Source organism: Sturnus vulgaris, chromosome 1 (genome assembly GCF_052056855.1).
Source record: "Sturnus vulgaris isolate bStuVul1 chromosome 1, bStuVul1.hap1, whole genome shotgun sequence".
NCBI classification, from domain to species: domain Eukaryota; kingdom Metazoa; phylum Chordata; class Aves; order Passeriformes; family Sturnidae; genus Sturnus; species Sturnus vulgaris.
The window spans coordinates 34,131,278-34,148,202 of record NC_142243.1 but is presented as its reverse complement, the minus strand read 5'-3'; the positions used below and the strand labels follow the sequence as shown (position 1 = coordinate 34,148,202).

Genomic DNA, 16,925 nt, shown 5'->3' with positions numbered 1-16,925 from the left:
AAGAAATTTTTAAAAAAGCCTTACACTAAACAAAGTCTGTATTGTTTGAGTTAGTGTTTTACTGCAGCTTAGTTACCTGTCAAACAGGCTGACACTTGGATAAAACACACACTGGAATCATGCATCAGGGCATGTTAGGCACGAATCTGTGATGAAGAGCAGAGCTATGTGATTCGGCTGTGCAGAGCCCTAATGATCTTTTTCTGGTCTAGGGGAAGCTTGATCTGTCATATCAAACCCACTACAATTCTGAGATCCTCTTCCACCCAAAAAATGATTTTACATCTGTTTTAGTTCAAAGAGTCATATAAATCAGAAGCTCTGCCCATAAATTTTGATGACACCTTTAAAGAAGATTTATACAGTGTGTATGTATTATATATACAGGAGGTATGTAAGAGATACCAAGAACTAAAATTAAGGAATCAATGCTAGATTCTCCAAGTTCTGTATATCATATTTAAGTCCTATTTATTACTTTCTCTGATGTGAGAGCCAACCAATGCATATGAAAGCTCAGTATTTCTGTTCAGACAAAATTATGGATGCAGTACACTATTTTGACCTTGTTTTCCTATAGTTCTTGGGTGGGACAAGCTTTTCAGGACAAAAACATCATGATCCATTTCTTAGAAATCATTTGCATGAGAACTGGCTTGAGCATGGTTTCACTGCCTATCTCAAACAACCATCAGGAGAGGGAGAGGGCTGGTTTCTTCTCATAACACAAGACAACAATCCTAGTAAGAGTCAATGGGCAGCAAGCTACACAATACTCCTTACACTTTTTGATTTGGTGTTCTTGTCTTGCTGTGAGAAAGCAACATTTCTAACAAACTTAGGACTTCTGTCAAGTAGAAAGTGTGACGTATAAAACACTTCATTAATAAATTTAACCAACATATATAACAAGTGTGTAACTTTCAGGATAACAGTTGACTTCAAGTCAGGTAAGAAACACATTAAACTCTCTTCATTTCAGGTTGAAAGGCTATATATTACATGGCTAATGATCCTCCTTTCAGCCCCCAAAGTCACCTTGATATATGCCAGTACTTTCCAGCCCCTTCCTAGACCTTACAGCAAGGAGGAGTTTTTGGGAAAGCAGAGGAGTTCTTGCTATTCTTGAGGATAGAAGAGAGGTGTTGTAAACAACCACCTGTATGTGCTGTGCCTGACACACAGACTGGCACTGTTTGCTTTTGTTCTTCCTGACTCAGCAGTATGGGGAAAAATTGAGTCAGCAACTCCTGAACATGCAATGCAAACAACAACAGAGGAGGTTGGAGAGCAGACAGAGCAGCATGGTTCAGCCTGCAGGTCAGTGTGTGGACCTGGGCAGCAGCTGCTAAAAGGGATGAACAGCTTGAGAGGCTCCAGCTCATTTTCTCCCTATCACCCTCTCTATTAAGCTAGGCTATGAGATGTGGTTACTGCACTAAGAAGAGAGAGAAAGGATAGAAAGGATAGTAACATACATGCACTTTTTTAGGTAAAAAAGGTTAAATTCACTGAACGGACAGCTTGTCTTTAAAGCATGTTACGTGGAGCTAGGACAGGACAGTAGCTTATTGGACAATTGGGAAAAACATCTATGGGACCGTACCTCAGGATGTTTCCCATGGGAAAGACATCAGGTGTTAATCTTTATTATGAATTCTACTCTGTTTTTCACCATATTATTACCTTGGGAGACTTCTTCCCTAACTGAACTATAGTTAGGTTATCAGCTTGGGAATTGACCTGAGAGTCAGGAGAAATTCAGGTCTGAAAAACTGCAAGCTTTGCAAGCTGAAAAATTCCAAGCTGCAATTCCCCAGCTCTTTAAATGTGTGTGTCTACAATGAGACAACTTCTTTCTGGGAATGGCTCCCTTGTGATAATTTCCTGAGTAATTCACCTGAGCTTCGCAGAGACTTGTGGCTGCTGCTCACATGTGGCTTGATGGGCTTCCATGTCAAGGTTGGCCAAGGCCACTGTGGTAGAAGGGACTACAGAAAACATGTCCTAGCATAAACAGAGGAAAAAAGAAGCTGGACCATTAAACAGGAATTAAAGCCCAACTTTTAGTACAAAGACGGAAAAAAAAAAATTGGACAGAATGACACTGTCAGATGCTCTCTCTTCCCACCTCTCCCTTTTCCTCCCCTTCCAGTGATCTCACTGATGTTATTACATGCTGCACAACCAAGGCTATGGAATAGACTTAATCAAGCGACCGAGTGGTCATTTGAAACTTCATCTCTCACTGCATATTTCTTCTCATCTCACAACATACTGTGGTGCTTCAATTCAAATACATGACTTAAAACAGAGGCTTTTATCACAGATTTCTCGTCTTTGAATTTAATAAAAGCACATCATTCCATGGCCTCTTTGATGCCACACACTCCAACTTACTAAGAGCTTAAAGAGAGACTTTCTCTTGGATGTACAAAGACCCTTCTCAGTCATCTGCCTATTCCAAGTCCATTATGGAAGGGTTTCTGCTTGTGACTGTCTCTTACAGGAGTCTTTTCTGTTTCTTTAAGCTATAAAGGATGATAGCAGGATACTCTGAGAACTCAACCAGCAGCTGCAGTCTCAGATAGCTTTTGCTATGGTGAAACTCCTGTGCTTGCCACAGAGACAGTCTGTCCTTCTGCCATCTGAGACCCTCCAATTAAGACTGAGGGATTTTTTCATTTTCCAAATGGCCAAGGCCACCAAACCTCTGTTAGTCCCATTACATGCATGGAGTAGTCAGTTTTTCTGACTACTTTTCCCATGCCCTTTTGTTTGAAAAGCCTTCAAACCCATGGAAAACAACGATAAACTGGAACCAGAGACACACAGGTGGCATCATGAGAGGAAAGAGAGAGAAATAGTAAGGCAATGCATAGGTGTTAAAATGAATGCTGCATGTGGGGACTGAAAGGCTGTTCTCCCACTGGTACCATGATTCTTCAGAATATCAAGGCACCAGAGGCATCTTCCAAACCCCTTTTGTTGCTTTCTCCTACCTGCTTGCATTTCACCAAATGTGGTTGCAATTTTTCCCTTTTGATGCTGTGCCAGAAGACCATCTTATCTCAATTAAAATGCTCTACAACACTTTAGAAACAGATGATCTACATCACATGGTTAGAGTTCTATGTCCATTTACTTTGGAGCCCTAGTTCACTGGAACTGGACTCACTCTCACTCTCCATTTACAACAATGTTAACAACTTGCTGCATCTGTGACAATCCTCCATCCTCCCATGCTCTTTATCAGCTGCAGAGCTGTACCAGTGAGTTTCAAGCTGGAATAATTACCAGTTATGTCCACTACTAGCTTGAAAAAATAGCTTTAAAACAAGTTACTTTCTCTGTGAATGCTGTTAGGCTGCAGCTACCAACAGTGTTTGATAGTCTGAAAAATACATCTTTCCTAGCAAAAGATGTGTCCAGATAGAGCAACCACCATGCTGTGTTGTCACCAATTTGTCTGCCCAGAATTCTCTCACACACTGCTGTATATTCAGTCACAGAAAAAATGGAGTTATTTTAAAAAGAAGACAAGCACTGCTATTGTACAGCCTAGTTCAGAGTCCCTTGAGCTGATTCAGCTTATCTGCTTTTCTATACCTTTGACAAATGCACGTCTTATATCATTTTTTTCTTGCCTTCCTCTGTATGCCATTCTGCTTTTCCTCCATGTATCTTATCTAGAAATGATGTGCTATTAATCAGCCAAAGACACCCTTCACTGCTAAGTGTTCCTCAACTGATTTTTCATCAGCACAAGTAGTTACTAGTTCCAGCATTCCTCCCACATGCTGAAGGCTTGGCTGGGAGGGAGGAGGGATGGCAAGGAGGTTAGAGACTGCCTCACCACAAAAATACTATCTGGGACCTTTAAACCAACCTGCCAGCTCGCTGCAATGCTAATGTTGCTGTTTGTTCTCAACAAAAGGAACATGGTGGGAGGAAAGTGGGGCTGCACCCTGTCTTATTTTTTAAGTTAATAACCTTCATGCTCTTCCTTTTATCTGATTAATCTGGCTGGGTGCCTGTTCAGTAGTAGCTGAAGCTTAATACCTGAAACAATGTATGAACATACACTGTGCCAGTAAGGCTTGCTCAATAATGCACATTTCTGTCATGTTTTCCCATGCCTTGCGTTAATATCTCATTTCATGTGCAAGCCCCCAGAGCAGGGGATAGGAAAAATGAGAGGCAAGGAGGGAGACAGGGAGGGAGGGAAAAGGTTAGAGAGAGAAGAAAGAAAAGGAGAGACGAAAGTAGGGAAAAATTACATCCCTTGGGAATGTCAGCTGCTACAAACTCACCCACTCCTCACCATGAAACGAGCTGTGTGCGGGCACAGGTGGGTCCCATTCTCTGTTACTAGAGCACAGCCTACAAACAGGGGCTAAATGAAGACTTTCATTGCTGTTCCCTGTTTTCATTGGAGCAAGGCCATCATAAACATTTGCAGGTGGCTTGGCCATAGTCTGACACTAAAATATTTGTGGTTGTGATAAAAATCAGAATATTGCTACAAGATGGTTCTATATAACCTTCAGGGCTTGATCCTGCTCTTACAGAGCTCAGTGAGAGTTTTGCCCAGTTTCTCTCTGCTGGCTTTATTGCTCATTAAAAGGCATTTTCCCTGGCACAATTCTTCATGGTAAAGACTCATCTACGTTTTGAGGCAGATTCAGATGATTTTTAAAAAAGGGAAACTCAACCAAAACCCACTGATTTGAGTACCTCAGAATTTGGGTAGTTAAATGGCTAAACAATCTCAACTTTGCAAGACCAAATCAAAATGACCAAACTTTGAAGAACTCAAATATTTTCTGAATTCATCTGGAATTTTTTTTTTCAGTTGTTTGATACCAGAACTGTTGTCCAGTCTGTATTCCTCATGCATGAGTCGTGGATATAATTCTTAGCACATTTAGAAGGATAAGATGATGATAAATGGAAATGACAAGATATGTTCTTTGAATAAGTAAAACAGACACCACAGGGAAAAGACTGAAGGAAAAGAAGACAACAAAGGATGCTCAACACTTTGGCAAGTAGAGGAAGTTGAAAATACAGCAATTATCTCCTAGGACACACCATGAACAAAAAACAAAACCTCCTAGGAAGAGGGAAGAATAGGGAACAGAGTATGCTGGAGGTCACACCATAAGTCTCATTCACACACCAACTCACACAGAGACTAAAATGCTGACAATTGCCTCCCAATAAAGCAGCTTTAGACCCAGACTTAGGAAACATTTGTGTGATTCAGTCACAGGGAAGAATTAAGATATGTCATGACAAAGTTGCCCAAATGAGACACACCACTGACTAGGAAAAGGCCTTTTTATCCTCAGCCCCTCCAACTTTGGAGATTCTAATCACCGTGGCCCCGAACCAACACAAACCTAAAACCTGACTGACAGGGTCTTGCAAAACCACATGCAGTTTTTTTCTCATTATATAGAAACAATTGTTTGCAAGCCAAGTACAGTCTTACATAAAACACCTCACCACTGAGTATTAAAAGTTGTTTGGGGTTTTTTTATGTTTTTAATTAGGATCATAATTACCACTAGACCTATTAAGTCACAATTTGAACAGGAGCTTAATCATCCTTAACGCAAATAATGGCATTAGTTAATGTTTTTCTTTCTAAAATTGAAAAAGAAACTGTTTCTTCCTCCCTCTCTCCCAGTCCCCTGTCTTTGAACAGAATGGGACATATAAAGGACAATAAGTTTACTGGATTCACAGGCAAATGGTATTCCAAGGGAAATCTCAGTGAACATTGTGTTTTGTCTAGATGTAAAATATACAAAGGACACATCTATCAAACAGGTTTGTCTGACCCATCCTATCAGATTTATATTTTAGGAACCAAATCTTGAAATAGTAGTAAAAAGGAAAATTGAGGAGCTTGTCCAGGAGCACAAAACAAGGGCAGCAGATGGAATCTGTGTTCTGGGCATGGCTGGGTAACCCAGAGCTCGATGCCATGGGCCATCCCAGCTACCATGGGAGATACAGAGCCTGTGGCCTACACCAAGAATATTGAAAGAAATCTCAAGAATAACTGCATTTTCAGTTTTCAGTGCCAGAATTTCACTTTTTGGTTGTACCTTGAAAAGACTGAATGTTGATCATCAGTTATTTAGGTAATGACTGGGGACAGAGACTGCTTTTGCATTTGTAATTTGGTCACATCACTTAATTGATGTGACCAAATTACAAATGACAGATAATGAATCCATACTGCTGTTTCTTTCTTAGTCCACTAACATATCTTTTTATCCATACATTTTCACGTATAACCCTGCCCAAATTCTCAGAGCTGTGTGATGAAAATCTGTACCCTCAAGCCATCAGGGCAGTTTCTGTACAATTAAAAACAAGTTATTGTGACTTATGAGAATCTCATACTTGCTGGAAGTAACCAGGTGTGCTAAACATGGATGGTTTTGTTCACACAGTTCTCCAGACATTAGCATTAGCATTGGCATTCAAGCCAATACAATAAGCATCCATACTGTCAATTTATGGTAATAAATATGGATCCATCATCACAAATTGAACAGCTGTTCACACTCTGCCAAACTCTATTTATCTTGATGGTTTTTTGTCTTCCATCATTCCTCATTTATACAGAGGACATAGGAAATAGCTCAACCCCATAGAAAACCCACAATTCCCATTGAAAAAAGTTAAAGGATCAGCTTCACAAACACTTTGTCTTTCTTCCCAGAGCAGTTGCAAAAAAACCATGCACTATGATCATAAGAAGATTTTAAAAAACTGGATGCAGAAAGCAGGACTTTCCAGTAACTACAGCATTCTGTCCTTTTTGAACCAAGGTGCCATATCTGGAATAACCTGGCCATTCCCCACAGTCTGCAGCAGCTGCTGCTCATCTTGACAGGGTCAATGCAAACCTCAAAAACCACTAGAACAACATCTGGTCCTGCATGCAGCTGGACCTTAAGATCCATGAGGACATGAGAACAACATCTGGTCCTATGGGCAGGAGCCAGAGAAGCAGAGAAATGAGAAAATGGGAATGGACTCACCCGATCTGCCGATTTGTGGAAGGTGCTTGTGTAATGACAGAACTGGACTGTGGAGATGGCATGGCTTGTTGAATCACAACGCTGGTGTCGTGGTTTGGCATCCTTGTGTTTGTCAGCTGGTGGGATCCAGGTCCTGCCATTGCTCCTCCAACTGTGTTATGCATGGAGATATTCTGTAAAAATAAAGGAAATGGGAGATGATGGAAGGAAATGAAAATAAATAAATAAATGTCTTATCTTGGTTTTTTGTTCTACAGGAATTCTATTAGAAATCTGAAAGTATCAACAACATGAAAAGTTACAGGCTCCTGGTAAATCCCAAGTCGATAGATCTTGTTATAACCAACAACAATAAAAAAATGAAAAATAAATATTTACTTTCACAGGGCAATATAAATGGAAAAAGACCAATGTTGACTAATCACTCTTCTGTGATTCTGTCTTGTGATTTATAATGGGGATATTTAGCACATATTTCTCCTAACTGAACAAGATATGAGCACAGGACACCTTGATTTACTGCATGGGCTGTTTACTGTGTACTGCATCTGCTTAGACTGACAAGCAAATCAAGTTTTACAGTCCCAAAGTAACAAACAGCACATGGCACATCATGAAACAGCCATTTCTATTAGCCTCCATAGATTTTGTAGAGCAAAAATATCCCAGAGGCTTAGAATAACACTGTATTTCACCACATATAACCTTTGCTTCAGGTAACTCAGAGCTCTTAAAAAGTTCTTAAAAACAAAAAAAGAAGTTGACAGATAACTCATACCCACTGAGCAAACAACCAGCGAGAGACCAGGATACTGCTAAGGAAGGAGCCATGGAATAAGACTTCTCTCCTGTTCTGCCTGTACACACAGCACACACTGCTGCTAAACCGCAGGGTTTGACTTGGCCTGCGTTTAAAAACAAACAAAACTCTCAAGCCAGAGATAAGCCACAATGTATACATATGAAAAATATGGCAACCTTGAGAGCATTATTTTTCCTACCAGGCATCAACGTGTGAATTGTTAGCAACAAGATGAAAAGAAACTTTACAATGTCACCTCGTGCTAGGCTGAGGAAAACGGGGCCAAAAAACCCCTCATACACACACTGCCACTGAGACTCACACAAAGCACTTAACCACTGCAATATTCAGGATTAAAAAACAAAGTTCTATTTCATTCAAATTTCTGATTTATGAGTCAATTTGTCTAGGAAATATACACAACCACCACAAAACATTGATAGATAAAGCTGGTGAGAAAGGAAGCTCAGAGCTCTGATCAAATGTGGAAAACAGAAGGGGCATACAACACGTTGAATCCCAGACCTAAAGAAAGATTTTACTATGAGCCAAATAAAGAACAACCCCTCATGGAAAAACAGAGCAAATAATTAGAGGACCCCAACTGAAGGCATTATCTGTTATCTCTTTATCTCACAATTTTATGTATTTCACATGATTTCCCAGAACAGAGAGGACACAGGGATCTGTTGTTTCTTTTTCAGGAACTGTTCCAGTCTTCATTAGCACATAAAGAGGCAGAGGTGCTATATACAGTTGAATGGTTACACCACCTCACCTGGAATGAAGAGGAGCCAGCTTTGAGTTCCTCTTCCAGTAAATAATGTATGAATCAGGTCTAGAAGCTCCTTATTCACTTAAGTACTTGCTTAAGGAGCATGAATTGCAAGAGAAGGCCAGACCAAGGACCTTAACTGTAATATTTAATAGCACAGTAGTATGTCATGACCATCAGGCAATAACCTTAGATATAAGAAAACTTCTCCAAAAGAACTTCTCCTCACCTACCACATTCCTATTAAAATGTCACTTTTTCAACAGAATACTGGTTTCTGATGAAAAGCTTGTTCAGTTTGAAAAAAAAAATACAGCCAAATCTAGTTCAGGATTCAAACCTGTTTTTTTTAATCATGGCCAGATTTTGCAAAAACAGATCCAATATCTATCCATGTGCAGTTAATATTTTAGCACTATCACTTCCTCAAGTGATCTCTAAAGGAAACCTGTATAGTGCCATGAGTCTACAAGACCTGGGAATGGACCAGATGGAAACCCATCACAAGCCTTAGACAAGTGGTACAAGACGTTGTAGTTGTTATCTTACATGCATAAACTTCCAACACCGTTTCAAAGTTTTAACTATTTCCAATAAGCCACATCTTTTCAAAAAGTAGGCTGAGTATATGATGCATGGAAAGTAAAAGCAGAGTGAAAACCTGTCAGTGCTTTCAGATGTCCATTCTTCTCAATAATGTAAGCACTGCTGTTGGGCAAGCGTATATCATGCTGCCAAGTGACAGCCTAAGGTTTCCCAATAAAATGTCAAACTCAGCGTGACTCTGACATTCATAAGAAAAGGATTTGGCAATCTCAGAATAATTTACATCAGTGAGATGCTTGTGAATCTACAGAGAAGTCCAAGCAAGTTCATACTGTAAGGACAGTAAGTATGCTTTGAGAGGCAGCAGGAAGGCAATGCACAGTGGATCTGACACCAAGCCTATCTGATCTTGCTGTATGCATCATGACATGCAGAATGAGTCTATATCACCAGCACAGCAAGACTAGGCTCATTGCACGTGTGATGCACCCAGCCTTCAGAGCTCCCAAAATGGTTTTGCTGTGTTGAGCTCTGCATCTGATTCTGAATGGATCTGGATAGGATATTAACAAGCTCCTTGCAGAATTGACTTTGGGCCCTTTTAGGAAGAGGAAAAATTCAGCAACATTGGCTGAAACGGAGACATCTACTTTGATGTTTGGTTAGGTTTCTTCCAGCTCTATTTTCAAGGAGTTCTTCATGCTCTTCCACCAGGCATCCAAGAATATAATCTCCTTTGACTCCACTTATCATTATCCTCCAGCTCAGCTCTTAAGCCAATGGTAAAAACTGTTTGACACTAGGTGTGAAGCAACCAGCATTCCAACTCAGAGAAGTCTACAGGAGCAATGACACAGACTGAGCTCTCCCTCTGCTTTTAACATTCCCAAGGCCCATCCACACTCTGAGAGAGTATGACACCCACACACACCCAGAGTTTTCTCAGGTATCTTTTCTACTGTGCTTAAGCATTAGAAGAGAGCTTATCGTTATTATCTATTTTATTAAACTGAACCTAAGTGTTCACACAGGGAACATGTCCCGACATGTCAGGAGCTGCAGAGACACAAAAGACATGCTCTTAAGATTAATTTTGTCAATCCTAATTAAGATCCAATATATGAAGAGGAATTTATGTCCTTTAGGACTACGTTTTATCCTCACTGAAATTTCCAGTCACTCCCACGGAAGCAGAAACTAGGATTATAACACTGGAGAGCTTTTACAGAAATGCTCCCCTCACCCATGTGCTCATGCAGTACTCTCCATCAGTATTTAACATTTAAACAAATAAACCAAAAAGCAACAAACCATATCCAGAAACCACTTTTAAATCAACATGCTCATCCTCAACCTTTCCAGCTGCAAGAGGAAAGCACACAGACCATCATCATATTAATTTCTCCCCAGTTACATTTCATGGCCCATTTTAGATTCAGACTTTGAAGAAAACATTTGAGCATTTTTCTCCCACGTGCAACCGTTTAAGTTTGGATAGACAACACACTTCTTTTTTCTAAAGGCTTATAAACTTCTTGAAGTCATGCTTCCATGTTCTGGTGGAGAGGATTACACATCACTCCAGCAGAACACACACCCTGTTGGCAAGCGCAGCAGAGAAATGACAGCTACGCAGATACAGGCAAAATACACCCAGGCAGTCACCAATTCCCCTAAACTCTGGTTCTTCCAGAGAAACACCCACCCATTTCACACAGCACCACCTCAAGCCAACCACCATCTACTGAACTCAAAGGATGATGACAACTGGTCCATCCTTTACCATCTACTGTAATACTCTGAGTTTCAGAGTTTGTTTGTGGTTTTAAACTATAAGATCTGGTTTCTGAACTAAAGCCTGGTTTTGTTTTCCTACTATTATTTTTTAACTGTGAGGCTTACCAAAAATTGCAAATACCAGTTTTACACAAACTGCAGACTATTCAGGATTGTTCTATGTAAGCTTTCAGATCAATAGAGCTGTAACCTACAACCAATTGTACATAAAGGTAGTTTGCAGACTATTATATCAATTCTCAAGTCATAAGGTATTTTCCATTTAAAACTAAAATAAAAATGCACTTAGTTTAAATACAAACAAAACCACTTTTTGCACATTTTTGTTTTATGCAAAATATAATGTATCTGTATTTTGCTGCACAGCAACTTAAAATATTTTCACATCGTTCATGAAAAAAGTATCAAATTAAAAAAAATATAGAGAGAAATCAAATATTCAACAGCGCTTTTTAATTTATACAGCCTGTCCTCTCAATGAATATATTTTAACGAGGACAACTATTCTAAGACAATACATATTTAAATGGCAGTTTCATGTGCACTTTTAAGAAGAGTACAGTCGTGTCTTGCCTGATTACTGAGCTACTAACTTCACAATATATAAAAGACAAATGAGTGGAAGCCTCCAGTGACACACTCACTCACTGCACATACTGCTTCCACAACCAAAGAACCTGCCAGCTTAAATACCTGGAAGGCATTGTTGTAAAGAAAATTATACATTAAATGTGACAAATAATGGCAGACTTCAAAATTATTTTAGTCATATATAATCTCCATCAAAATTACTGAGCCTCTATGAATTCTCTCCTGACAGAAGAAAAATATAATCTCAAAACAAAAGTTAGCAAGTCTCCCCAAAAGCAGCACCAATTCATTTATTTTCTCATTATTCAGATCAATGTGGAAGTAAAACACCCTCACACCAGCCCACCAACACTATTTCATCTGTAACTGGCATGCAAAATCTAAACTCCTATAAGCACAGAACTAAGCTTACTGCTCACTCAAGGCCAGTAAACACAGATGAGGAACTAGGGAAGAAACCAGAGATAAAAAATGAACTATGTTACTAATGCAATTGAAGGTTTATAGGAAAAAGAAAGTCTACTATCAAGATTTAAATTTTTTAAAAAAAAGGAAAAAGTTCCATTATTCAAGAGATGGGTGAGTGTAAACTTGGTGGAGACTGAAATGCAATACCTTTTCCTCTTTTTTTAAACTGTAACATCTGTAGAGCTTTGAATGAGTAAAAGCACTAAAGCAGAAAAAAAAGGACACACAAAGAAACTGCTGGAAAATGCTGTGTAGTAACATTAAGCATAAGGACAAAGCACTATGAAGATCTTATTGCAGACCACTAAAATCCATTTAACTCCCCTACTTAGGAAGAGGTATGAAGTCACTGAGTGAGGCTGACACATAAAAATACAGAACTCATGCCAAAGGATCTATTCCTCAAAACATTTCAAAGAACGGCAAATGCTCACTTAACAGCTACCTGATAAAAATGGCACATTACAAGAAACAGCAGGCATGATATATCCCAGAATGGGGAAAGACTCTTCCCTGCCCCCAAGGTCCCCATCCAAAGTCTCCCCCTAGACTGGACCCAGCTACCCACACATGCTGGAGACTGAATGGCCAGGAACAGCATGGGTGTATCTGACTTCTTGAACCCCAGGCAAGGCTGCTCAGTCAAATGTTATCAACCTGATCTCCAAAGAGGTAAAAATGTAAAGAAAAATTAAACTCCTTACTCAAGAATGACAAGTAATGATAGGCAGATGGGGAAAGAAGGGAAACATTGCTCTCACTGAAATCATAAAGCTTTGAATCTGTACTTATCAGTCTCAGCCACTGGTTTCCAATTTTTTGGATCACAGACCTCTGTCAACCCTCTGAATTTCACACAGAGCACTCTGTGCTCTTATCATAAATTGTGTAATTAAGGCAAGATGGTTCCACAGACGAGATGCAGATGACTTACCACAGCTTTGTGACCACCAGCAGCTCACAGACCAGAGTTAACTGCCACCCAAATACAGCTTTGGAGCACCGTGACTCGAATTTATTGACAAAAAAAGATAACATTTCTAAAGGTACCTATGAACTTCAGTAACCCTTGTCCTTTTTTCAAAGTGCCTTCAGTTTTTGGAGCCTTAGACAATTACTGTTAATTAATAGATCAGACTTGCCTACTGGGGCTGGCAGGAGCTTTGCAAAATTTTATCCTAAATATCTGTGTTGGGACACGCAGGGAAACTTCATTGTTGTTTTAAGTTAGGATGGATTATGCTTAAACATAGACATGCTGGCTGCTCTTCAAGAGGTACAAAACAAAACAAAAAAAATCATAAATACTCTTTTTATCCTATTTTCTTTCAATAGCTGTTCCTATGTTATCGGAAGGAATTTCTGAGACAGACTGAGTGATGCAAACCTCATCTGCTAATCTACACGGTGCTGCTAAGCAGCGTGGCACAGGACACAGGACAGACATATGAAGTGCTAAGCCAGGTATAAGCCATCTCAAGGCTCTAGCAGTCACCACTGCAACTCAGAGTCCAAAGGGCCCATTTAAGCACTACTAATCCTCTTAAGGCCGCTGACTGAAGGGTGGCAGCCCCGCTAAAAATCTCTGTAATGCTGCTCGTGCTGCAGGCCAGCCTCTGCCCCTCGGGCACCCAGGGAGCAGTGTCACCTCCTCTGGTCCATTCCTTGCACCTTCCCAGGCAAATGCCCAGGAACTTCTTCCACAAGCAAGAGAAGCCTCCCTGCCCGTCCTCCACTTTGGCTACTGTTTTAAGCAAATGCTCTGACTCTTCTGATACTATGAACAAAATGCAGGATACTTCGAATTTTTGGTCTTTTATCTTAATTTTTTTTTGACATGATCTAATTACAGTCATTCAGTGGTGCCCTCTAATTATCAGTAGAAATGAATACTGAAAGATGACCCTTGTCTTCCACAATTCCCTCCCCTCTTCCCCCACTACCCTTCTCGTGCCCTTTACAGCATGTCTGTCCAGACTATGCTTGTAACACATGAAGCCTTCTTCACGTACACAGTAAGTAATATATGGTGTATACCAGAGGTGCTCGTAATAAAACATTTACTAAAGCAAAGGAAAAAAAGTGATGTAAAGGAACATCTTTTAAAGGAGAAGGAAACTTTGGAAGATTGGTCTCACCAGAGTTTGAAAGGAAATAGCTTCTCTATGGGAAAAGATGACATCAGATTGCATGCTTATGTCTTGAAGTTTCCTACAGATATTTCCCATTTTTCCTCAGGGTTGCTTGTTTCACGCACAATTACTTGTCCAAGATAGCCACTAAAGCAACATAGCACAATGAGCTTCTTCTGTTCAACTAAACATCAGTAACACTAAGGGTGCAAAGCCCAGTTTGAGTCACTCAGGGTGTTTTCCACTGCTACCACCACATTAACTCCTGCTAATTGGGAGGCTAAAAAATAGAGGGAGCACAACTGGCTGCCTGGCTCAACCAAGTTCTCTCATTCTTTATTCAAAAGCCATAAACTGACTATTTCGTTTCTTCTAAGTTGCCTATTGTGACATTTATAAACAGGAACCTGGCAGCATGTCAATGGTGCAAACTGATTTCCTTTTCTAAATACAATTTTAAAAAGCAAATAAACAAGGTTATGCCTGCTAATGAAACATTATATGCCATGCTGGAGCTAGTTTTTCTCAAATGTATTCTCTAGAGCAGATGGAACACCAGTAAATGCAAAACAACAAACCCTTTTATAAAAAGCATGTTTATAAGAAAATACATTCTCCATAGAACTTTGTCTAAGGCAAAACTGGCTTAAATCTGTAATGTTATCTCAGGGACAGAATTATGGTCCCATTAGATTGCTGTAAACAAGGGAGCTTGCCATGCATTTCAACTGGAGAAAGGCTGGTAGGAAACATGAAAAGAAGAAAATAAATTTGCAGAATACTTACTAGGTGTAATTCCTAAAGGCCTTAGTTGAAATCAAGGCCTTATTGTGCTAAAACCTGTATAGACACATTGATGGACAACACTTGCCCACAAGCCTCAGAGTCCTGAGACAAAACAAGGAAAGAGGAAAGAAGAAAAAGGGAGTGATTTGTTCAGCCAAATATCAGGATTCAATGCAAGGGCTCTTTTCACCCAGCCCAGTGCCTTGTCCTTTACTTTGCACTGTTTCCTTGTATCTAGTACTTATCTATGAATTAAGAGAACCAGAAAAGTTTAAATAAACATATAAAAATGCAAAGAAACAGAATTATAAGCTCTGCCTGAGTTTTTTCCAGCCCTATAATTTAATTTCTGCAAACCAGACAGAGTGCACATACTAAGTGGGTAGTCAAAGAACCTTCTCAAAGTAGGTACATGTCAACTTTTGCAGGACAAGCAATTAGACATCCAAAAGCAGCTGCCAGATCTGGAGGCCAGTCAGAGGGTAGTTTCAAACCTGGCTTTCCTTTCTTTATTGCAGGGAGTTTTGTTTTTATCCATCGTGAAACAGAAAGCTGGGAGGGGGAGGGCAGCACTCCTCCAGGAATTGCTTTAAACAAGCCTTTGATACTGCTAACTGAAGGCACTAGGCTTTTCAACATTATGCAAACCATTTATAATCTGTTAAGAGCAAATTCACAGAGACAGCACTTTGGCATCTAAATTTGTTGTATTTTATTTAAAGCTTCTTTGAAATTCTCATCATTGATTTCACTGGCATAAGTTATTGGCATCATGCATGAGTTACAGCCCTGGCTGTTGACTGCACTCAATGACCAGAACATTTTTTAGACAGAGCAGTTGGTAAAGAGAGCAAGGATGATACCAACAAAACAGCCAGTGATTTTCTATTCAGGCAGTTTCAAGCAGAAAACCAGCAGGCTTTACTTTTCTGCTAAGAAGTCAAGTGGAAATGCTGCTACCCTGGTAATAAAATGCATCTCCTAAATATTCTGTTACCCCCAACCCACTGTGCCAGCTGTGTTGGGCCAGGCAGACTAGTACTACATGGGGACCCAAACAAAAGGCTGGGAAAGGTCCAGGAGTGAAGGCTAATGGTGGCCTCAAAAAGACCCAGACAAACCATTTGCAACATAACAAGAGATCATAGGTTTAACCAATGAAGTGTGTTTTCAAGTGAGCTGGTAGGAAAATCATTTTGATTGTGCAAATCATAAAAGGAACACTGAGACATCAAGTCAGGATCAAGTAAATTCACCAGATCTCCTCGGAAGTAACCACAAAGGCAATCATGCAGCTTTGCAGGATCCACAATCACTTCAATCGATTTTAGGTTGATGCTTTGGGAGAGGAGAGCTAGTTTAGTTTAGATCTTGAACTGAAAGAACTTAAATAAAATTAGGTACATAATTTGGAAGCATTCAGACAAAAATTAACAATCTTTGTAGCCATGAGACTTCAAAGAGTTAAGGTTTAGAAAGGCAAACAGACTGTCTACACTGAAGACAAAGAAGTTAAATACACTTCTAGCTAAAGGAAGTTCACTTCTGTTGAGTACAGCAAGGGCTACAGACGAACAAGATTAAAAGATAGTGTACTCTGAATCCTCAGAGCTGGTAAGCAGTCTGGTTAAGGAGAAGCAGCCCTTGTCCACCTCTGCTTTGGTTTCAGCAATTGATAGGCAGGAAAAAAAAAACTAAGACTAGGAGAATTGTGGAGACCTTGAAAGGCACTCCCAGTTAGAAAGACAGGAGAAGCCTCTCAGTTACCTCTTTTTGATAACAAATCCTGTTCTATCAGGTCAAGACAACCCTTGTTCTGTTCCTTAGGACAGCCCCCTGCCCTCTCTCTGTCTGTCACTCCCACCCTGGTTCCCTGTTGGCCCCTACGCCCTAACCACACCCTTAAAGAACCCCCAGGTACCTAACCCAGAGCCCCAGACCAACGCCTTTGCCTCTGAGCTCCG

At 40.0% G+C, this 16,925-nt stretch overlaps 1 protein-coding gene across 2 annotated transcripts in view; it reads right to left on the bottom strand.

Moving 5' to 3' along the window:
- CREB5 (cAMP responsive element binding protein 5) overlaps positions 1–16,925 on the bottom strand; it is a 257,254-nt gene that overhangs the window by 166,589 nt on the left and 73,740 nt on the right. For both annotated transcript variants that reach the window (XM_014893990.2, XM_088163530.1), the window contains one exon: positions 7,065–7,237. In XM_014893990.2, coding sequence (XP_014749476.1) covers positions 7,065–7,237 — 173 coding nt within the window. The remainder of the gene's footprint in view (positions 1–7,064; positions 7,238–16,925) is intronic.